Source organism: Neopelma chrysocephalum, unplaced genomic scaffold (assembly GCF_003984885.1).
Source record: "Neopelma chrysocephalum unplaced genomic scaffold, ASM398488v2 Primary Assembly neopelma1_22b, whole genome shotgun sequence".
NCBI classification, from domain to species: Eukaryota; Metazoa; Chordata; class Aves; order Passeriformes; family Pipridae; genus Neopelma; species Neopelma chrysocephalum.
This window is the reverse complement of record NW_020897690.1, coordinates 17,726,859-17,751,747: the sequence shown is the minus strand read 5'-3', so window position 1 is coordinate 17,751,747 and position 24,889 is coordinate 17,726,859. Positions and strand designations below refer to the sequence as shown.

General features: G+C 36.6%; 1 protein-coding gene across 7 annotated transcripts in view; it reads left to right on the top strand.

The window, feature by feature from the left end:
- SEMA5A (semaphorin 5A) overlaps positions 1-24,889 on the top strand; it is a 329,582-nt gene that overhangs the window by 282,773 nt on the left and 21,920 nt on the right. For all 7 annotated transcript variants that reach the window (XM_027681100.1, XM_027681135.1, XM_027681108.1 and 4 more), the window contains 2 exons: positions 8,978-9,203; positions 19,522-19,740. In XM_027681100.1, the coding sequence (XP_027536901.1) occupies positions 8,978-9,203; positions 19,522-19,740 (445 nt within the window). The remainder of the gene's footprint in view (positions 1-8,977; positions 9,204-19,521; positions 19,741-24,889) is intronic.

Genomic DNA, 24,889 nt, shown 5'->3' with positions numbered 1-24,889 from the left:
TCAGATTTTGATCTTAAAAGTGATAGCTCATCTTAACCTAAAGGATTGTCTAATTGTAGAAAATAAGATCAATGATGAACTGTAGGCTGATAAAAGCATTAATTAGAATATAAGGCTGCACTGATCATATAATAAATGACTATTGATAAATTAATAAGAATCCAAAAGTGTGCTCTGTGGATAGTAAGAACTGTTTTATTTTTCTGCATTACTTGTTAGCAGGCTTTTCACACAGTTGATTTTCCACGTGTAAATGTTATGAAAGTAAATGTGTCCTCACTATGTACATTTCCAGAACTGCCTTACCACTGTGCCTAATTTGAAACTGCCTTGTTAAAGAATGGAGCCATTTTGCTCTGTAGAAGTTTCACCCTGGCTCCTTATCCTCAACCTCATGATTACAGGCTGTGCAGCTTTTATACCTTTTGCTCTTCTTGTTTCACAATTACATGTTTTTTTAGCAACCTATGGACTTAGTGATATGTGGTGGCAGACAAACCTAGATGAAATTTGATTGCAGCTTTCTCCCATTGTAAAGTTCAGGACAAAAAAGCACATGGACAAACATTATAGCTACCAATGGGTGAATCTAAGTGTATCTAAGGATCAAAGTGTTTCTAGGTCACAAAGTAGCCAAGTAACCCAGATTTGCTTCCATTTTTGGTGTTTAAAAATTTGTTGTTGGGGATCTCCTTTTACAAGAACATAGCTCTCTTTTTCTTTTTAGAAACCTACAGGAAGAAAAACTAGAGATGAAAGTAATTTATATGTGATTTCCAGTGATTACAAAGCATCAGTCTCTAAAACTGATGAGTTGACAGCCTTTTCATGCCTTTTGGCTACTGGATTATATTCTAACATTCTTACTCTCAGTTATTAAATACTTTGATAGTCGTGATTTCCAGCAGTTTAAAAAAAATATATTTGGAGTTAATAATAACTATTTCAGCAATTTTAGAGATTTTTGTCAGGAACTATAGGGCCTAAATGAAAAACCTTATGCCTCTCAGTAAGAGTATTTAAAATTAATTACAAATAATTAAGTTATTACAGGAGAGTAAATCACCCCTTTTCTATCTGACTTAATTTGCCTTCTTTTGCATTCGCGTTTGTAAGAATAAAGCCACATGCACAGGTCCTTAGCATGGCCCAGCTGACTGGTAACTCGCTAAGCTGCAGCAACTCACTTTTTTTCTATCAGTTGATCATACGTCCCAAAATGGAATTTTGAACAACCTCTTTCTCCCCACTTCTGAAGTACTGAGTGATCAGGTGAGCTACATTTCTTTCCCAGGTCTTTTCAAATGGCACATAGTGCTTTCTCAATTTTAGAGGCAGAATTTAATTCTCTCTCTTTATAATTAAATTTATAACTATGCATTTCAAAGCTGCTGTTTACTTGCTGATTTTAAATGCTGATAAGATTAATTCTGATTCATTTACAAATAACACATCATTTACCTTTAATGATATTTATATTTCACCGTCTGCTTGTCATGCTGTTGCTCAGATTTTGGTCATAGCTTTCATACTACAGTTGAGGCCTTCACTATGTCGCAATATAACTGAAATCACTTTTGAGTCAGTTTTGGTTAATTCGTGCTATCATTTATAGATGGACAATCCCTTCAGCCTTACGGCCTTTATTTTTTATGGTCTCATGTGTTCTGTTTTCATCAGCTCAGTAATATCTTATACTTCCTTTCTGCAGGCTTTGCAGCAGTCTAAATGACAATACTCAGGGCAAAGATAATTTAATCCTTAGTCCTCTGACAGGCCCTTCTTGGCTTCTCAAATTTTAGTGAGTTCAAGTGATGACATCCCCAGCTTCTTGTCCCTCCACTTCTGGAGGTTCCCATCTCACAGTGGAGCTGCTAGAAAAAGAGGCAGGTTTATTCTATGCCAGATCATAATGCTGCATGCAAAACCACAGATAAAGTGGGATTTTCAATAAGATTCCTGACTATCAAATGACCCCTGAATACCTATCTCCTAAGCAGGAACTTATCTGCAAAACAGTAATTTTCTGTAGTAAAAATTTCCTTCAGAAAAGTTTGATGAGTTTGACATAAAATGTGCCTTTCAAGCAAGGAGTTAATTACGCAAATGAGTGGTAGAGAAAAAGTAAGAGAAAGTGGAGGCTTTGTTCACTCCAAAATTTGATGGGTTTATGAAAAGGTGATTAAAGTAGGAACTTTTCTTATCTAAGTAAAATGAATGATGTTGAATATAGGAAGGATTTGAGTCCTGACCTGCTCTAGTCTAATGACCTGCCCAACAGGCCCTGAACTCCTGCAGGGAAAAGGAATCCAAATCCAACCTTTAATTCCTCTTGAATTGCCCTTTACCAAAGGATTTTTTTTCCAATTCTTTTGTTTAAAATACAGAAAATTGAAACAGAAAGTTGTGCTCAGTCGGTATTTGAAGCCAAAAAACCACATCTGTTAGCTTCAGAAGAAACTTGTTCTTTTTGTGTAGGATATATTATTTTCCTCCCTCTATCCATCAAAATATTTTTAAAAACCTGTTGTGGACACAACCTTCTACCCTTACTTTACATCACTGAAGGATTGCATCTACACCGAGCAGTAGCCTCTGAAATCCTGGTTCCAATGGAATCAAGAAAACTACTCCCATTGATGTCAACTGAAGCTAAAATACAGCCTACAAACTAGGATGTCTTAGTGTGATTAAAATACAATGGGGATCTAACAAATTCTTTTGTGATCTGTTTTTTAAGTGTAACTGTGAAATTTACAATGTAGAAGAAACTTTGCTTAATGGCTTGAACTTAATGGGATTTGGGTATTCTTTCATGTCATGCTTATGAAATAGTATTGTAACTGCAAAATGACACTAAAATACAGTATATTTAATGGCATTTGGTTGAAGAACCTGGCTTTTTAAACTGTGGAAATAAATATACATATGATCAGAGAGACTTATCTTTTGTTTGTTTTAGTTTAAAAATGCTTTTCTAAATGGATAAGGCTTTACATTTCTGTAATGAAAATAAATGAACCATTGATTTTTTCAAGTTCAGTTAGAGATTTTTCTGAGTATGTTTATCAACCACTTCGAGACAAATGTTATCTATCTTTTGGTTCTTAGAAAGAGAGAGAGGGTGTATTAGTCCTTCAGAAAAGATGTTTTGATGTGTAAACAAGACCCCCTATACATTGGAACTGTTTTTCTCTAGAGTTTATTAACACTGTTACATTTTTGGGGGCTTTGTTTTGGTTGCATGTGAGAGTTATCCTTTTCTTTAACCACATATTGCTGTGACAAACTCAAAGACTGAGAGATGGCTGAGAGACTCAGGTTCTCATACCTTACAGCCATGTCTTCTCCCAGGTGACATCCTACACCATTCAATTTATGAATCAGCAACATTCTTTTCTGTTGATGTCTTAATACCTGAAGAATCATTTTGGGCCAGTCAAACTGAAGTTTAGCATGATGAAACAAAAAGCAAAAATTTATAGGTACTTTTTAATCAATGGATTGTTTGGTGATTCCAAAAATATTTGAAAAATAATTCCATATATTAAAAGCAAAACATAAAAGACAACTGAAGATATTTAAACAGACTAGTAATGTTGATTTAGCTGTCTTGTCTGTAACACTAACAAGTGAGAAAGAAAAACACAGATGAGAACTAAAGAAGTCCATTCAACCTAGACATATTATGTACATGAAAGAAATAAGAGTTTGTTTGGAGAAATCTCTCCATAATATAAACATAAGTAGGAATAGAACTCTCTATCTGAATTCTGGTTTTAATAAAAAAAATTATAGTTCAAATGTAGATAATATTTTGGCTTAGTTTCCTAAGGAGACTATCATGCTGTTTGGTTAATTTAAATAAAACTTAAACTAGGAGGAAGAGTCTCAGAGATTATCAAAATGTTCAGGAATTTGACTAAAGTAACTATGCAGAGCAAAGAAAAAATTAATGTGTCCCATGTCCTCCATGAGAAAACAGTAGAAATTTGTTCTATGTTATTTAACAACAGAAATGTTTTGAAAATAATATTTTAGTTGTCCTTTTCTAAAAGAATATAACCAAATAATTCTAAATAAATCTTGGTAGGAAACATGATATTAATATTCTTTTTTTCATTATACACAAATACTAGGAAATATTATTTAAAAACAGAAGCAAGGTAGTTGCTTAACGGCATAGTCAATATTTATGTTCTGATTCCAAATTATGATTTTAATTTATGATGCCTTTTCTCATATTACTACCAGTATTCTTCATGATAATTTATTTATGTTAATTTATCATTTTCATAGACATGTATTTTGTGAGGCATATATTTATTTGTATATTTTGTGTAAAATTCCCAATGATCCATTGAGTTGTCCCTTAAAATTTGATCTTTACAGGTCTTATTTTATGGCATCTTTACCAGGTACAACCAGGCCATAATTTAACAGTTTCCACTGACTAAATCCACCCTAAACTAACAGCCATGATATGGTGAATTAGACCACAAGTTTTAGGACAACTTGCAAAGAGAACTTCGAGGATGTGGTTAGGTTTGAACTATTGCAATGATACTTTTGGAGTCTGTAAGTGGCCTCAAGTAATTCTTGCTCTGAGTCCACAAGTGTACCTGAAGAACTAATGTACTTAAACCTATCATACGAGCCCCTGAAGTTTTCTTCTATAAGTAGCTGGAGAATCTCCCAGGAGAGCTTGACCCCATCTGTTCATTCAGTCCATGTGGAACGTATGAGGTGGAGTTTAGTGGCCACTGTCTCAGTTCCTCTGTTGAAGCAGAATGTTTCACTGTTTTTCTAACTCTGTCTTACCACTGTTCAGCTGAGACCTCAGTGTTTCATCTGAGATTTTTATTCATCTGAGACATATGTGGTTACTTGATCAATGTATCCATGATTCTAGACAGTAGAATTGCTTTGGAGAGGGCCATATTCCTGAAGTCCCGCTTGAGTAAATTGTTCAAGCATTGGGGAGGATAATCTAAGCAAAGGTATCAGTTTCCATATTTGCAGTCTCTGTCAAATCTTCCCAATTAGACTATGTCTCCATGCTAGCAGCACTTAATATATCCATGTGTGATCAGAATTGTGCCTTTTCTCTCCTCTCCTTTACTTATTTTCAAATATAAGACCATTCAGAGCAAGATCATTGTTCTGCTTATACTGGAGTTTTGTAGAATCAGATCACATCGGTGCTTTCAACAAGCACAGTGCAATTTCTAATTCCTCTGTGGCAGATGTGATAGTTGGTAGAGCAGTTTGCCACACTTGCTGTTTGTGAGAGCAGCCAGCAGGCTCTGCCAGGTCATTATCAGTGCCAGAACTTCACGGAGTCATCCATTGTGGTGATAGTCCTCTGCGTTTTCTCACAGAGAGATTATTTACTGCTGTAAATATCTTCTGGGTAAACAATGTGTACTTTTCTTTCCCTTGACATTCTGGGCCTTTCATGGGTATTATCTCATGGTTGAATAGTCAAGCCTGACATCAGTCAAACTTTCATATAAGCTATGCACCAAACAAGAAGGAAGGAAAAACTAATAAATGGTCTCCACAGATACTCTTCAGGAACATCTTTCTTTCAGGCTCATGTAATAGCATAAGACTATACCCTCTGTTATGGTGTATGAAGGAACTACACATCCTGAAGCACACTGAATACTAGTAGTCTGTCTCTCCAGAAGCGAGTGAGCTGACGTGTTCATCTCAGATGTGTGTTAGCAAAGTAACATTCAATATGCTGCCACTAAATTAACTTCTTCCTCTACTGCCTATTTTTATTTGACAAAGGGTTCGTTGCATATCTCACATATTCTACTTTACATGACCCTCACCTGTCTATGCCATGGTGAGTAAAGAAAGCTCTCACATTTCTAGTAACTTGTATTTTTGATTGAAAAATATCAGTACAAAAATCAATAATAAATGAGGTATTGAAACTTTTAGACCATTGTGACTATACTGAAACAAACACTGTAGTAGCTATTATACAGATTGAATTTTTCCTGCTTATATACTACTAGAAAAGAGTTTGCGTTTCAAGATGTTTGAAAACGATACAGCAGATCTCCTTTTCCAGTTCATTTGCATTTGCAACAGGAATATTTTGATTAAGAAAACTGAAATATATGGCAAATGTTAAATGGATTAAAAGCCGGTTCATTGACAAGTTGAAAAATGTGATGTCAATGGACATATAAATTACTGGGATGTGTTTAGCAGAGTCTGCCTGGAATCAGTTCTTGGGTCAATAGCACTTAACATTTTTATCAACAGTCTAGACAGTGATATAAGACATTTTCAGTAAGGCTTGAGCATGACAGAGATTGTTGAGGTAGTATATAACATGCTAGATAATTGCAGAAGCTAATAAAATATTTCAATATTGCCAAATACCCGCCTCTTATGTGGGATAGGAAACTATATGTAGTTGTAAGCTGTGATTTAGAGAAGGACAGGTTATCAGAGATAATTGAGTCTACTTATATTCTTTGTGCAATGTTGTAGAAGGAAAAAGCACTAATGTAATAATGTACATATTAAAGTCAGGCTGTCAAGTAGAATGGGGTCATGTTTGCCTTTGCATGCTGTATTTATAAGGCTGCTTCTAGAATGCCAAGTCAAATTTTGGTGTCCAGTCTTAAGTAAAATAAGGAAATAGGACAGAAGGAAGACATTGAGGTGCACAGGACCTGGAGATCAGGTTTTAAAACCTGCACATCTTTAAGAATTTCAATTTATTTTATCATTATGTATGAGTACTTGATCATGAAAAACTTTTTTGTAGGTAGGGGACAAGAAACACTTTCAGTATCATTGATAAAAGCACAGCAAAATTCAGTGACTGGAAAATTAAATTAAGGGGAAAATGTAGCCTTGAATTAACTTGCAATTTGTTGCCTTTGAGGATTACTAAATAGTGGAACAACTGATGCAGGGAGGTGATAGACTCATCAGTGCTGGATGTCTTTAAAAAAAAAAAGGGAGGGAAAGGCAGAGTGCTCTTGCTAAAAGATGCACTGTAATCCAGCCACTGGAGGGGACTGCACGTTGGAGGTGAGTAGCCGGTTCAGATAACAAGCAGGGTAGTTCTGACTGCAGCTGACATCTGTTAATTTTATTATTTCTTTTTTTACAATTCATGTGCTGCAAGAACAGTCATACATGTTCTGTCCTCAGTCTAAAACATACCTGATTTAAATAGTTGCCAGGAGGAGTCATGAAGAAAATTACTTCCCCTGCTGTACACAGGATAAGGTAGTTTGGTTGTTCTTTGCTGTCTTCTGACCCAGAAACCAGTCAAGGCTGAAACTCAGATCCCAGAAAGGTTGATCCAGTCCTCTGCTCTAAAGAGATCCTCTTTCCTAAATGATTACTGAGTATGACTTGTGTGGTCACCATAGCAGTAATCACCAGCTTTTAGGTGGGAAGGAACTTTGCACAGCCTTGAGGAGCAAACAGGAGAAGTCCAGCTGAAGCCTTTGGGCGAAAAACTCTCTCTTTCTGAAGTTCCACAAAACTGTAAAAGCAGGAAGTTTGTCACAAGTCCATCTGGCCTCTGAACATGAGAATCTTGAAGATAACACTGGGTTCTCCAGTGCATTGCTCTATAAGTGAGGCAGAGGTTCCTGAGGAATTTTTTTTTCTAGTTCTAACAGATGGAAAAATTAGAAAGGCTTTCAGACAAAGAAACTTCTTTTAGATCTGAAATAGTAACACAGCACTTAAACCAAAATGTGGATTGAAAGCAATTGCTCTCAAACTCATTGTGTATATTAATAAGTTAGACTATCTGAGAGAAGAGGTAGTGGACTGAGGAAAGTATGAGAGAAAAAAGCTATTATCACCATGGGAAAGAGAGGAGCAGGTAGTCTATTGCTTGTTGGAACATGGTGGTATTAGCTGGGGTAGGAGTTATGGAAGAAGGAGGTTGTACAATGTGATAAAACCATTATTTCTATTGTTTCCTTATTTTTTTTAGAATTTAATGGAATTACAAACTTTAGTGGGCTCCTTTTCAGAAGGTTACTCCTGCTAAGTTTCTCTCTAAGAGGTCAGAGGGAGCAAGAGAATTTAAAAATTGTTCCACTGATGCCTGTTTCTTTTTGTCTTTAATAGTTTGCCAGTGGGAATTTATTCTGATATTTAATGGTTGTTTAATTTCATCCATATAGTTTACAAAGCATTTGCATCAGATGAATTGTATTTTGCTTTGGAAAATGAATAGGCAGGACCTACAGGTCTTGATGATACTCATAAGAAAACATGCATTGTGAGGTCTGACAATACTGATAAATCTGCATTTGTGAGAATACTGGCAATTCTACATTTGTTTCTTAGATGCAATCTGTTCCTTTTAGTGCATTCAGTCCACAGGGAATTTGCTTCTGAAGATAAGTTTAGCAGTGCTGGAGCTATGAGTAACATGCACCTCAGGGAGCCAGAATCTGTAGTAGAAAACATTTTTTGTCTGTTGTCCCCTTTGTAATACATAAGCAATACGCAAAATGGACAGTGATTTGGTTATTCATATGCCACTAGATTTTACCAAGGAATTATTTTTTTCCTGGTTTGCGTCAGTACTTGCAGTTTATTAGAATGCTTCCTAATTAAAAGCTTTAGCATATTTAACTAAACCTTATTTGGGGCTATAAATTTATGAAGGACGTGCTTTATCATGGTACTTATAGTGTTTGTTTTACTGATTTTATAGATATAATAGATTAATTTGTAGTGGCATATTATTGCTCTTAGCAGTGTGATACTCTGCTTGCATAGAAGCAGAAACAACACTTTCAGTTTGAAATTGGAATTAAAAGTTTATTGATGATCACTGCCATTGGAAATGCTGGAAAAAGTATCAGAGGCTTTTTTTAATTGGTTATCTTTTTGTCCGTTTTGAGGGTTTCTGGGGTGTTTTTAAAGTCATATTTGCTGATTATATTCATTATGACCATTTTTCTTTCAGGAATATCAGCCTTGTAACACCAACGCCTGCCCAGAGTTAAAAAAGACAACTCCCTGGACACCTTGGACCCCAGTCAATATTTCAGACAATGGTGGTCACTATGAACAACGTTTCCGATACACCTGCAAAGCACGCTTGCCTGACCCAAATTTACTGGAGGTGGGAAGGCAACGGATTGAAATGCGCTACTGTTCCAGTGATGGCACCAGTGGATGCTCGACAGATGGTAAGCAAAGCTGAAGTGGTTGCATGATGCCTCCTGCTAGTGAGATATCTGCAGTTCCATTTTTAGTACAGAGTGGAAGTTTTTGCTTGCTGGTGTTTTGTGTAGCAGAACTGATAATGAAAAGGAGGACATAGTGATCACAACAGGAAACCTAGCCTGTATTTCTTCTGGATGTAGCATCATCATTCAGACTAAGCAAGTGTCTTTTACCATCAGTTATGAGATTTGCCAGGTTATTTTAATTTTCTGGTTCTTGGAAGAATCTCCTTATACTGTCTTGAGCTTTCCCTGTGGGAGAATTTGTGCAACATTACCATATTTGCTGAATATCTGGCTAGAATATGGAGTATTGATGCTGAGAAGAACTTTTGCTCAGTAATGTGAAAGTAACGACTGTAAGATTCATACAGGTGTTTAAATAAATAAGGAGTTTATGAACTGGATAATTTGTATTATAAAAGTTTATGTTGTTCTATTGCTAGTAGTTTAAAATTTTGTTTATTTCTGAGACAGAAAACTGAACTTCTTCCAAATCTTTTTAACTTCAGATCACTTTAAATTGGAATTATTTTGTTTCAGAATTTTCTTCTTTCCCTATCATTAATACATGGTTTTGAATAAATTTATATATATATATATGTATATATATAAACAACCCAGGAAACCTTATGACAGTTCTTCTAATTTTATTAATGCTTTTCATGAATTATCCAGTTTTAATTATACATCAGTGTATCTTTTTATGTATTATATTTTAGTCATATAATCTAAAGAAATACTGATTTTTATTATTATATTTTAGTATTTATAGACCTGTTTTCCACTTAAACAGGCTTTTGTATCTTCACAAGACCCAAGTTAGCTGAAAAAAACCCCAGTGTATAGCTGAAGACATTTGGCTTATCTAAGATCAAAAAGAGAGAACAGTTTCTGAGTCCTTGGGCTTTCTAATTCTCAATATTTTTCAGACAGCCCAACTATTGTGAAAGTGAGTATTAAACTCCTGCCTGTATTAGGTTTACATGTTAAGGTTTTGGTAGCAAGGGAGGCTGCAAGGTTGGCTTCTGTGATAAGATGCTAGAAACTTCCATCCTGCTCCCTTGACCTTCATCCTGTATAAAACCTTTGTTGTATCACTTGACATCTGTGCCTCTCTGGAGGGAGCAGGATGTTAATAATTTTTTGAAGATATATATTGAACAATGTGAAATACTAAAACAAAATCCATGGTGCTCCAGATAAGGCTTAGTTTTGTGCTCTATGTCATTCTCAATTCAGTTAATCTACAGTGTCAAATGTTGGACTTCTTTAGTTGAGGATAGCAAGGCAGATTTTGGCATGGAGCAACTCTTGGCACAAGTGTTTCTTCTATTCTCCTGTTTTCATCCAAACTAAATTTCAAACTAGTATTTAACAAATATTTTGCTCTGCTATGATTGATGTATATGAGAGGTATACTTCCCTTGTCCTTAATGAGATTTTCAGGTAGCAGTGCTGCTTTTCACTATATTCCAGCGCTTCGACATTGATTAAACCTTTTTAAAATTTCATGAGATTAAATGAGAAGAATATTTTTCTCACCAGATAATGCAGACTTAGGAGAGTTATCACAACAACTAGAAGCAGACCTACAAGAGAATCTAGGTATATTCTTGTCTGACAGCTGAGATGTCAGACTTAAGAAAGGAGTATACAAAAGCCAATGCATGGCAGAGAGAGCACATTAGTAGGGTAAACCAATGCAAGAGCCAGTTTGTTCTAGATCACATTGCTGCAAGAAAATTAAACATGGTACAGAGACACTTCTCTCAGCCCTTAAGTCATGATCGTAAGTCCTCTCCTGGAGTTTGATGCATAAACTGACTCCTACAGAATATAGTCAGAAGTAATAGACTCTATATTTTGTTAAACAGAGCTTTTGGGCAGCATGGTGAGGTGGGAGGTGGTTCAGGTGCATTCTTTGCCTGATTAGCTTGAAGATTTTTTTTTTTTGCTTCTGAACATAATACTCCTGAATTTCCTGGTGGTGTACTTTTTTGTTGCATCCTGCTGAAACTGCAGCTTTGATTCATTTGGAAATAATTCATCATTGGAGCAATGTATGTGGGTGACCCCAGCCGCGTTGCACAGTAATAGAAATGTTCATCTGGGCGAAGAATTTTTGCTGACTAATCCCAAAACTACTGAATATTTAAATACTTTATATTGAGTACTCGACAGTGCAGAAACTATTATACATCTGTCTGTTCTTCCTAGTGAGTGCCCTTATAATTTTGTCATTAATTTGTGCTCATTCTTCAATTCTTTTTGGCCAGTGAGTCTTTAATTATTCTGTAATGAAAGATCAAGCCCAATCAGTGTTCCAAGTGGCTGCATTGACCAATATACTTCTGGTGAAAATAGCCACATTTTATTTTGAGGCTGTTTGTTTAGTCATTTTCCGATTATGGATGTCAGAGCAGTATGGAGTGGAACATTTGGTGGGGGAGGGTGAGGGGGAGCAACATTTTGATTTGCTGATCAGATGAAACTTACTGACTGCCTCTAAAGTACAGGATTCAAGAGCACTTCCCTGCTCCCAGGTTTAGATTTGGGCCAACACAGCACCACTCTACTGTTCCTTGATTTCATTTGAAGAAAACACATGAATAAGAGTCATGTAGAGTAGATGTAGCTGTTGGAATAGAAGAAACCCACGAGAATACGAAACCATGAATTGTGGCAGACACCTTTATAATTTCTGGCTAGATAGAAAGAAAACATCATAACTTACTTCCACCTGACCAGAGCCTGGATACTGTGAAACATTCTTTTCATGATCTTCATATTGAATTATAGCAATTTTCTGGCTTTTATGGAAAGATTAATTCTGGTACAGCATGCTTGGCATGCGTCATTACCAAAGATGTGTTCTGATCAAAAGATCAGTGCTCTGTTCCTTGCAGATAGGAGCCATTTGTTAAAAATTTTTTCATTGCCTACAGTCTCCCACCGTGCAACTATAGTCATGTCGTGTTAAGCAGAATCATGTTTCACTGTCAGATGCTAGCAAAGCAAACTTTCTTTGCAGTCTGAGCTTAGAGCTAGAGCTTCTTCCCAGAAACCCTCTAAATTCTTCCTGAGTGTGGTAAGATTTCTCTATCAATCAAGCAAACAGCAGCATTTGCACACATGCTTTTCTAATTTGAAGTTTGATTAAGAGGAAGGAATAATACATCTTGTTCTCTGCCTCTGCATTTTCATAATAGTGCTCAGATAGGAAAGAGACAGCTATTTCAAATAAACTGAGTGAGATTGTACATTGTTGTACATCTTAATGCAATTTCTGTACAGTCCAGCATTAAAAGTCAAGAAATTGCATTACCATAGGCTTTAATGTGTGTTTATGAAACATATTAAATATCTACATTAAACATACTGATGCTCTGTAAGATTATCTGATATATAAACACTGTCAATTTTATTGAAAACATTTTTTTTTTAAATCCAGGGGTAAAAATTTCACAAGGTATAAGGTTGACTGATTTTTTCCAGGTTGAATTTATCTTACCAAAATCTAGACTCCATTGTAGTCTGCAGAGCCAGCAGTAGCACCTTGAGGAATGAGGGATCCATTGAAGATAAGCTCTTGTACAATGGGCACAAATCACCCTCTGGAGATATCACTTTCTTTCCACGGTGTAAGCAAACAGCAATGATGAGCTTAGACAAGACACTTGAATTTTACTTGGCCAGAGTTAGACCAGATTAGCTTCCAAAATAGCTTCAGAAGGCAATTAAACAAAGACAATACTTCTAATTTTCGTTTGAAAGAGTCTTTTGTTTGCTTTTTTCTTTCTTTTTTTTTCTTTCTTTTTTTCTTTTTTTTCTTTTTTGGAGTGGCTAGGGAGGTGGGGGGAGGTGATGGGAAGGGAGAATAAATTCTGAAGAAAAGTCGCAAATTCCTTTAAGGAAAAGGAGAAAAAGTGACCTGGAAATCTGAGCTTAGATTCCCAGTTGTCACTACTTTCTCTATGCCAAACTTAAAACACTAGTTATTTTTGAAGGCAGAATGTTATTTTGTCTGAATTACTGTTTTACTGGCTATGATCTCTTGTAAAAAGATTTATTAAATCCTAGTGTTAACCACAGGAAATCTATAGTGCATTCAGAATTTAGAACAGAATAAAACATGCGCTGATAATCCAGCATGTCCTCTAGTCAGAAGGAGTATATGTTCTCTCTTATACTGTCTTATTGAAGTTAAACTGTGGTATTCTGAGTAAGAACAAAATGAACTATGGAATTTAGAACTGAATTTGATGACAAATTCAGGTTTGATTGACAAACAACAATTCCTTAGTGGAATTTTGGGATTATATATTTAAATACAGAAAACCTAGGTACAAGAAATAAAGTTCTTGTGCTAACATAACATCCTCCATCTGCACACTGTTTGTTTTTTTAAAATATGCTATCTTTTCATTGCATTATTGTAGGCCATTACATTTTACCATTTAAATTTTACTATGTGTTGAAAGTTTATAAAGGTTCTATAAGTTATAGGTATTTAGACCTGAAGGTAATAAACTTTTATGCTTCAATAACATTGTCAAGTACCTTGCAGGCTGCCTTCAGAAAGTGACAACATTAAAACGATCTTTGCTTATCCTTGTTACCTGCTGCACTTTAAACAGTGTTTCATGCTGTCATTTAGAAATTATTCAGGATACTTGAATTTTGGCTTCAGATCATCTTTTCCCAAAGTCATGAACCTAGACTGCTTGGATAATTGAATTTTCTTTGTTACGTCAGAACAGGAGGACGTAAGTCATAAATCAGTCAAGTCATATAATTTATCAGGTGTCACAGCTACTTCTCTCTTATTTAGAGCTGTATTACTTAGCTACAGGCTAGACTAGGGAATTATTATAAAACTATGCACTTTATTAAAGCCTTACTTTAAGGCAAATTAATTGAACTTGGCTGGGAGTGTTGCAGTTTTCAAGCAGAATCAGGTCAATCAAAGTCTCATTACAGGCTTTTGCAAAGGCAGATTTTTTTCTCGTGTTAGTCAGGGCAGGTGACTTTCATGTTAATATGTGTCCAAACAGGATTCATTTCTTGTGGCTTTATAAAGCTATTTCAATTCAACTAAATAGTTTTAAAAATTTACTTAGAAATTATCAAATCATCTGTGTTTGGATAAGACTTATGTAATTTATTTGGGCAGTTATTTTCTGTTATATGTGCATTATTGAACAAGTCAGTCATCAGCAATGCAGTGCTAATTTCTCTGTAATTTTACCCATATTGAAAAAAGCATAAACACTTGAAATGAGAGAGAAGTCTTCTGTTGAGATGTCAGTTCATATCTTCTGTCTTCCCTGATCTTAAAAGTTGATGGTTATTTTGTCCACAAAATCACTGTGATTTTTTCTACTGAAGTTTTTGCAGTACTTGTTACTCATGGAAATTTTCACTATAAGGAAGAGCACAGGCCTGTTTAAAAGTGTACTGGGATTAAGTAGTTAAATCCCTTTTCTAGCCTCAGTGTGTGGCAGTTTATTACTGGAGTACGACTTCTGAACAACTGAAAAAAAGCCTGTTGGTAAGCTGGAAGCAGAATTCATACATTTTAGTTGTTCACAGTGCTCTAACTCAGTCATAGGCTTTCTGAGAACAATGTAGTTTAAAACATTTGAGCTATAAACCTGTCATAAAGGTCAGATCTGGATTTGATTTACAGCTGTTCTGTCTGTCTTGGGAAAGCTATTCATTAGTTTGCTGATGAGGCTATGACTGATCATACTTTTTGCAAATTAGACAACTATTTCTGTAGATGGGCTTTAAATAAGGGGGACTAAGGTGTTGTTTGGCAACTAGACTTTTGCTTTGACCAACCTGAGGGCATTGGTCCTTGCATCCTGTTTTAGCCATATACTTTTATCTTCAGGACAGTAACTGAGAAAAACAGAAGGCTTAATATTGATTTCTGTTGAGTGACACAATCTGGTTTCTGTTCCTGGAAGTAGATGTGGAGCAATCTGAAAGCATCCCAAATTTCAAACAGAAGTGGCAAGCAAGAAAACCACAGTTTATTGAGAAAATTTGAAGTTTTCAGTTTTGTACCACTTGCTCTGGAAGATTACAAAGCTTTTCTATTTATACATTCTCCTATTGAATTTGATGAAAACTGTGATATGGCTAGGACTTGGTTCTGTATAGCCACTTACTTTCTGAAGTTTTGTTTGGAGAATGTAATATTTTGATTAATTTTGCATTGCTCCTCTGCCCTACAGCCCCTCTACTACCTCAGTTAATAAACAGGGCTTCTTAGCTGAAGGACTTGGGAGCTCAGAACTGGACCCAGCACTCCAGATGGGGTCTCTACCAGTGCTGGTAGAGGAGCAGGATCACCTTCCTTGACCTACTAGCAAGATTCTTCCCAATGTAACCCAAGTGCCTTCTTTTCCACAAGGGCACATAGCTGGTTCACAGTCAGCTTACTTCCAGGACCCCAAGATCCTTCTCTGCAAAGCTACTTTCTAGGCAGTTGGCCTCAAAATGGGGTTGCATGGCGTTGTTCCTCCCTAATTGAACCCCATGAGGTTACTCTCTGCCTAGTCAAAGTGTGTATGTAAGATCCCAGGTCCTGAGCCACGAGCTCACCGAGGTGTTTTACTTTTAGAAACATACAAGGGTCCAAAATTTCACCCACTGAAAATTTTGAGAGCCTTTGGTTCTTTAATACCTTGAGGTAGAGTAAAGAGAGAGCAACACACATATTTTTTCAGGTTTTACTAATTTTACTGATAATTTTAGAATATGGGAGAAAATAAGGATCTTTACAAAAGTTTAAAAGGGGTAACATACAGCCAAAACAAAGCATTCTACAAAACACTGACTTAGCACATGCTAACCCATACAATCCAGCACAATCTAATCCACCAGTTTTAAGTTACCCAAAATATTAAGAAAGCAGTAAAGAAAGAGAAGAGATTAAGAGAAGAAAAAAAAGTAGCACACGCTAACCCACACAATTTAGAAAGAAAATGAGGTTAAGATAAGATCATAGCTACTGCCAGAGAGTCCTGTGGAAGTCCAGCTTTACACAGTGGAGGTAGTTCTCAGGAGAGAGAGTATGGAGGCACATGTTGCTGATTTTATGTGCTCTGGTCTCTGTGGCCACACCTCCCATGTGGGACTTCCAGCTCACTGACCACTCTGTGGCTCTGGACCAGAGTGAGGGGTGGTGTAGCCTATCAGAGACTGGATTAGGGGTTCCAGGGTTCCTGGTGTGGAGGTGCTCCCTGGCTGCCCTTTTGACTGACAGCTGCTCCAGGGCTGCTCCATGCGGCTGCAGAGACTCACCATGTGGGCTCTCTGAGTCCTTCCCCATCATCCACGCACACTTGAGTTGGTTCTGACCCAATAATATAATCCAGTGCCTCACAAAGTACAACGTGATCCTCAGGTTTATCAGACACACTTTGCAGTTTTGTATCATCAGCAAACTTGTGCAGTTCGCTAATGATGGTGTTAAACAGGATTGGACCCCGTACTGACCCCTGGCATGCATCACTAGTGCCTTTTCTTTTAATGACTGCTCACAGTCCTCTGAGCCTAGTTGCTCAGCCAGTTTTCAATACATTGCACTCTCCACTTATCTAGCTCATACTTTGTTGACTTGTCTATCAGGAGGTTATGAGAGTCATCTTCAAAACCCTTACTACAGTTGAGATAAGTAACATCCACTGTTCTCCCTCATCCATGAACCTAGTCACTTCATTGTAGAAAGCTATAATGTTGACCAAGGAACATACAGAACAGTATTTCCAGAACGTAAACTGATCTTGTTATTTTACATGCCACTAATGGCATAATGTTAATTTTTTACTGTGTAGTTTCTGTCTGAAGAGAAAATTCTGAAAGCCCCTCTATGAATGCTGAATGAATTACTATAAAACTGTGAAAAGTCTGCTCCTTATAATAAAATTTTTAATGCTTTGGAAATAAGAAAACACAGGGGAACACTTGCTGCAGACCAAACTCCACAGTGAAAAGATTCTTTAGAATCTTTTTCTGTTTCAGAGCTAAAGTACTTTAGAGCTTTCCCTTAGAAGATTCCCCTTCCCAGTCTACAATGTAAATAGGAAGAAATCTAATACCATAATGTCATAATAGATCACAATTTTCCTTAGGACTTAAAAAGCTACACATGTCCTGCAAAAATGTCTTGAGAATATCCTAAAATTGTTATGAAGTGATACACCCTGCAGTGATTTATGAAGAAAATGACTGGAGGGCTGGCTTGATTAATACTTGTTCCATTGTTTGCATTGCTTTTAATTTAATAACTAAAAAAAGCCCTTAATTTGAAATTCTGATATAAAAAATAGTATTATTTTGGTCTTACAGCTCACTGCATACATAAGTTGAGCATTTCCATGACCAAAGTGATAAAAAACTGCATTAAAAAGGGTCTTACAGAGTAAGAAATTGGACCTGTATTCGTAATTCATATACTGGTTCTCTGTCTTGCTCCTTCTTTTACTTTTGTATGTATGTCGTGCTTTTTAAAATGCTGCTTTTAAATCTGTGTAATAGAATCTGGCTCAGCAGGAGAGAAATAATTACCCTCTATAATTCCTGAAAGGTTTTATCCATTTTTAGTAATTTTTATATTGCCGTTCTGATGTTTTTTTAGTAATTTCAACAGTTTCCTATTACAAGTATTTCTATGTCAGTGCATCATCATTCCAATACTGCCAGCTATCAAGTGTTGAGTAAAAATATGCAAACCCTCACTTACTTTGGGATTGTTGTGGGTGTACTTCTCAGAGAAGAACTTAAGCAGTGATAATAATGCCATAACCACATGTAGAAATAGGGTGCAGTTGTTTCAGTACTGTACGCTGCAAATGAGAGGCTCCTCCATCCTGGTTATGCTGAATGCTGGTCCGGTTCTGTCCAGGACAGACTCTTCACAGTATTTTTTGTTTCTGTTTTCATCTCATCATTAAGTACATCTTCTGTTTCTTTGTCTTCATTTGATACTCCCACAGTGCCTATGCCCGTGAGTAGGGCACAAAACAATTTCTTGAGAACAGACATTTTTGCTGCAGTTAGAGCTGCCAACAGTCCCCTGCATTTCTCCACTGACGATGATACCATTCATCTCTACTTATATCAGCAATACCGAAGCTCTAGCATAGAGAGGCAGATACATCCTCTGTTGTTTTAAGTACTGGTCACAGGACCTTCTCTCATCACAACTAGTTAAATAAGTGCTTGTAATAAAAGCAGCAGTTATTGGTCCATCAACCATAGAGTGATGCTAGCACTAGGAGAGGTGAACTGCTTTGGCAACAGTAGGAAATCCCAATAGTGTTGCTGGAGTTGCTTAGTAGTGAAGCTTAGCAGTAATGCTACAGCTCAAGAGTGGTTTCACTGTTGTGATGAGTACAATTGAGGGAGTCTTTTTGCATGCAGGACCAAGCCCAAAAGTGACAAAGATACTGCAAATGAGCAACAGATTATTAGAAGTTGACCCAGGGCTATATCCAGGCATATTGGTTGTATGCTGTGAACAAGATCTGTGTGTTCCCTTTCACTGATAAATAGCGGACTTCATCCATTACTGTGTAATCTAATGCCTTTTCTCTCTACTAAACTCACTTAGAAAATATGTTTTCCACTGGCTAGATGGTTATTTTAACTAGGAAGTATTCTATGTTGTGTGTGTGTGTGTGTGTATGTCTCCAAAAGGCCTATTTCCATAGCTTATATGTGGCTTAGAACACTTCAACTCAGTGAAAATAAACTGATTTTTAAAGTGGCAAAACACAGCTCATCACAAAAGGGCAGTTTTGCTAGACTTTCTGGAATTTTTGGTAAACATTATCTAAAGTCTGAATAGGATAAGTACAGTCCATTGCTGCCTAGGATACCTTCTTTCTCTAAAACAGAGGCAGTAATATCTATGTAATGTATCTGGAGATTTTCTAATGATAATTCCTGTGCAAGAGAAAGATAATTTTTATCATTCTTAGGTGGAATGAATTGGCTAGTTCAGTCAACACAGACATAAAGTTTTAACTAAAGTGTTGGATCTAACTCTTTTCTCTAGTTCTGTGCAAGTGATTATGAAATTTCTATTATGGAAGAGTTTCTTGAGATGAAACTGGGGTTTGAATTGAGAGACTAAAGGTCAAGACCTTCCTATTCATGTTACTTACTATTAGAAGCCTAGGAGTAAATTTGAAGAAGAAAAGGTTGTTTTGGGGTGAGATACTGTTTTAATTCAGTATTGCATTTTCAATCCTTATTTTATTAGGATTGCCAGGGGATTTCTTACGTTCAGGACGATACTCTGCTCATACCATCAATGGTGCGTGGTCACCTTGGTCTCCATGGTCTCAGTGCAGTCGTGACTGCAGTAGAGGTATACGGAATCGCAAACGGGTCTGCAGCAATCCTGAACCCAAGTATGGGGGACTTCCTTGCCTTGGCCCATCTCTAGAGTACCAGGAATGCAACATTTTGCCTTGTCCAGGTAAGATTCAAATGAAATTAGAGAAGGGAAAATAAAATAGTTCAACTTCAAGGCTATATATTGCAGTAATTGTTTTGCTTTTTTCTTTTTGAGTTGGTGGGTTTGAGGTTTGTTTTGGTTTTTGAGTCAATTACAGCTCAAATTTACCTCTATAATGTAAGTGGATTTAGGTAATATTCCCATGTGATGTCAATCAGTTTATCTTCAACAGTAGTAACAGCTATGTCTTTTTTCACTTGTGATACTGACTGTAAAAATATAATTTTAGTATATAAACTTATCAGAAAAAAAAAGACATAAGAAATCTGGCAAGACACGAGAAATCTGGCCTAGTTTTTATTTGAAATCAAAATATCATTTTCATCACAGTGGTTGCTGGCACTAAATCTGTGCTAGCTCTTGAATTTAGAGCCTCCAGCAAATAAGACTCAGGACTGATCACCAAATTAAATGGTAATTCAAGTAGGTCATAAAGATTGTTCTTGGAACCTTGAGTATCTCCTTCATTGAAAGCTTTTTTAGGATTCTGTGAAAGGTATTACAAGTAGAATATGTGTTTACAAGAAACTACTTTGGATTATAAATCATTGTTGCATCTCAGACATTTGGCAAAAAAAAAGATCTTGATTTCAGTCACCTCTCACCCTTCATAAAACAGAAATCCAAACTGAAAGGCTTTTGAGCTTTGCAGAGGCTTTCTGGAAAAAGGAAGGGGAAGGATATAGGAAAAAACATGAAGAAAAGAAGGTGCAAGTGGATTAGGAGGAAAGAATTCAAGGTAAGAAAGAATAGTGAGGAAGAAGGAAAAATGACTGAGAGACTCAGTTCTTTCCAGTAGCAACAAATAAATTTAGAAATAAGCTTTCATACATCTTTAATTTTATTAATGATGTATAAGAGTACTGCATATTTTATTACTGGAGAACTGGAGCTTTTGTCATTTATTCAAGTTTGGACCTGAAGAATTACTATGGCAATATACCTATTACATGTGTATCACTATCATAAAACGTGTATATTAATGTGTGTGTACGTGTCTGTATATATATATTTTGTCCAATCTTATTGCAGTGCTTTCCCTGAGCTTTTTAAGCCCTTTAACAGTCACTGCCCATTTTCTGCATCAGAATCTAAGCGGTAGGCAGATCTGTACAGAAGGACACAGTTCCCTTTCAGGAGTACACAGTTTCTTGAAAAACGTGCTTCCATCTTGAATTGAATCTAAGCAATATGTTTTGGCACATAGCCCACAAACCCAGTAGCTCTGTGAGCATTAGGGCTGTTCACTGAAAGTGAACCTCTGCAGTTTTACTGCTAACAGGTACAGTAGGATTGTTTGGCAAATTGAATGCCCTAAGGCATTCAAGCCTCCATCTCTCCTGCTGGTGGGGCAGATCCAAGGGAGATTTCTGCTGGGGATCCCTGCTTCAGTCTGGGGGAACTGAGCCCACTGAGCCATTGAAGTTCTGAAAGACGCAGATGGGCACAACAATTTCACTTTCTGGTGAAATTTTCTTGCTGCATGCTAGGAGGAAAGTAGCTTTAGTTGCTCATTGTGTAGCTCCTCTGTCTGTCAGTGTGAATATCTGAGGAGGTCAAGGGAAAAGACTATATACTTCTTTCTGTATAAACAAGTCTGTTTCATGTGACTGCACTGTTGATCTGTGAAAAAATTTGAGGGTTGGCAGTAATGCATTAGGTCAAATGTTTTAGGGCACCATTGTACTAACATGTGCAAGCCTCCTCAGGGATGTATACAGTAGGTAAAGGCAGTTAGAATGTAACATCTTCTCCTCAGTTCCTTCTTCCCTTGCAAAGGGAATCCCTCCACAAGACACAGGCTTCAGCTTCCTTTGAAGCATGTGAGTGGTGTAGTATTAGCTAACAGGTCTGCTCACAAGTTTTAAGATATCTGATTGTACTACCATACTGTAGTAACAGCAGTACATGCATTAAATGGGCCCAGATTTGTTGTTCATCCCTTGCTATTAATTTTCAAATTAAGTGCTGTCTTGAATTTTGTTGGATTTTTTCAAAGTTTAAAGAAGTCAAAGGTTTTCAGAAGTGGTATTTTTATTTAGCTCTGCAGCTATTACACTGTTATATTTTTGAAGGAAATTGTTTTAACCAGTAAAACACAGTTATACAGACATAATTTTGTTGTAGAGGCCCTAGTTGTTTATGGATTAGCCAATACCTCAGACTAAAATACATGAAGTTGTAAGGCAGAATTTGAAACTGTGCTTTATGCAAAAATGATTCCCTCTTCTGCTGCTTCTGAATTTGAAAATATTTTTAAAGATCAGTAGACATAAAGTGTGGTGGGCCTTTCTGAAGCAAGTAGTGTCCTAATATATCTAATAACTTTTTTCAGAGACAAGTTTCATTTTTCTTTTTAGTGCAAAGCAAATGTGAATAAAGATGTACAGATTGAATGAAATATTTAGATGTATCATATCCTGCAACAAGGAATCACAAAGTTTCTCAGCTACAGAACTACTGTTTGCCAGTAATTAAGAAGAAATGGAAGGGGCTAAATCAGATCTCAGATAAATCTCAAGGGAAAACATTGCCAGCAGTAGATGTAATTAATTTTTTTTTTAAGACATGGGAGAGTAAAAAATGATTGCAGTATAGGGGTTATCCATAAATTAGACCTGATTATAATTTTGCAGAAAGGAAATAAATTTTTATTAGAGAAGCATACCAATTAATTTGAATTCTCTTAATTTTTAATGAAAGTAGCAAAAAGTTAAATTGGTGGCTAAACATGAACATTTATTAGGTTGACATTCATGTGACATCATCAAGGGCAGACATAAACCATACATGAGTGAAGAGCCTCTACTCCAGGCCCACATGTACAAACCTATCACATCCCACAGTGAGGACACAGAGGAGACCAGCCAGGAAGAAAAACCATGGTTGAATTAGTTTTCAGCCTTCTTGTTAACGAGAACAAGAAGGTTCTTGTCCTTTCAGTGCTAGGGACTGGATTTAATTTCCTGTGTGCTTATAATATTTAGGATAGTTCTGTAAGTCATTCCTACTGTAATGATCTGAGTGAGTTTCTAAAATGTCCCTGTTAGGTTTTGATCACACAGCCCTTGCTGGTGTTAATGAAAAAGGCTGGTATCAGGCCAGATCTCACTGAGGTATTGACTCCTCCCACAGAGTAAGTTGTAGATAAGCATAGAATAAATATGTCAGGCCGTTCTTTCCAGTGTGAGCATCAGGGAAAAAAACAGGGAGTCTGCATAGTTCATTCTTGTCCATGTAGATAAGTGTGGTGCATGCAGAAAGGTGAAGGAATGTGGGGAGATTTTGTTCTAACCTTGACCTTAAAGTATTTGTCACAGTACTGGAAATAAAATTGCAACAAAGAAGAGTGTGATGCTTCATAAGATTTACCTGAGCTCCCTCAGGGTAAGAACAGCTTCACCTGCTCCATGCTGGCACAGAACCATTTGGTTACAGTCCAGTCCAGTCATTTTACTTTTAGAAATATTCTAGTTAGAAGGAAGGGGTACAATGGCAGCCATAAGGAACCCTTCCTGCTCGTGCAGGCTCAGGTTCTGCTTTGCTCCCTCTTCCACTTATTGCAGGCAGGATCAACCCCTCGTGATGTAAACTGCTGAGAAAGAAGAGTGATAGAGAATATGAGCGGTGTTTAAGTCATGCTGAAAGTCAATAGGACTTTAATCTTCTCAATCAATTAATCTGGGCTCAGTCTCATCCTGGAAGATACCAAGTGCTCTGAAGGACTAACACAACAAAAAAGTCCACGGAGCAGTCAGTGTACAAGGCTGTCTTGTCTAGTTAAGTGTCTTGCACCATCATTTTAAATATACTTATTAATATATTAATAGCCAGCAATTTATGGTTGAATTTGCTGAAGGATCCCAGAACTTAAAAAAATTGCTAAAGTCATCTAGAACCTGCCTTCAGTGGGTACTGTTAAATCTTTTTTTTAGCCTGCAAGGGAGAGAGAAACAGTGAAGTTTTTTACACAATAGTAAATGGTCCACTGAAGTGCAGATTGCTAGCAGACACTAGGCAGATTGCTTTTCGTTCATAGTATTTGAAGGCTGAATATATAATGGTAAATTGAACAGTGCTAGAAAATTGCCAGAAATTGTACCCAGGCCCTGGAAGATGATTTGTCTGTATTGTTCAAGTTTTAGAATGATCCCTCATACAATTTTGCCTTCAACTAACTAGCACTCTCCCAAATAATCTGCAGAAATAGTTTGCGAGTCAGTACAGAGTAAAGTACAGAGTAAAGGCATGATCTCCGTAGTCAGTTTCCATGTGGCTAAACTACTTTGACGTACAAGGGAATTTGAACTATTGTCTTGCACTAGCAAGTTATGCTTTGGCACTATGTCTCAGCTCCTTATTTATGCCTCAGAGATGTAAATAGCATTGAGCTGGCAAGAACTGAACAGCCTCAGTAACTATGGAAAGGATCTGTGAATGCTCACTGACATTTCTGGGTTTTTTGAATTACTAATATGAGATCAGTACTAAAAGAAAGAAATCTATAATCACTCATATCAGGGTTTTGTTATCCTTGGAGGCTTGCAAGATATTTACATTATGAAGAGAAATCCATGATGAAGAGAAGTGTTGTTTGAATTTTAAATTCTGCAAATCTACAAAAATTAAAGGACTTTACTAACTAAAAGAACATAAGGAATACTATCCTAGTTCACAGCATTACAAATCTCTTCAGTTATTTCTGTAGAAAAAGATAACTTTTTTTTATTTTTGTTTTATTTCTTCTTGCCTTCTCTTATATTCTTTCTCATAGGGACATAGGGACACTTGGCTGATGTGCCTTAAATAGGCATTTAAAGCACAGCTGCATGACCACCACTCAGTAGCATGAGCTACAGGAGTTTCCATTCCCTCTTCTTCAGAGCATAGTGTTAGATCAGAGGGAAAGGACAATTACTTTCTCTTAGATTTGAAATTCTGATATTTCATAACAATATTTTGGGATTTTACCAATTTCAGATTTTTATTATAGTAGTTTTAGTTTGGTTTAGTTGTGACATTTTGGCTAAGGTCACTAAACTTGCTAATAACAATAACAAGTTTCAGATCTACAAAACTCCCTGAAAGACTATTAAAGTTATTTATGCAT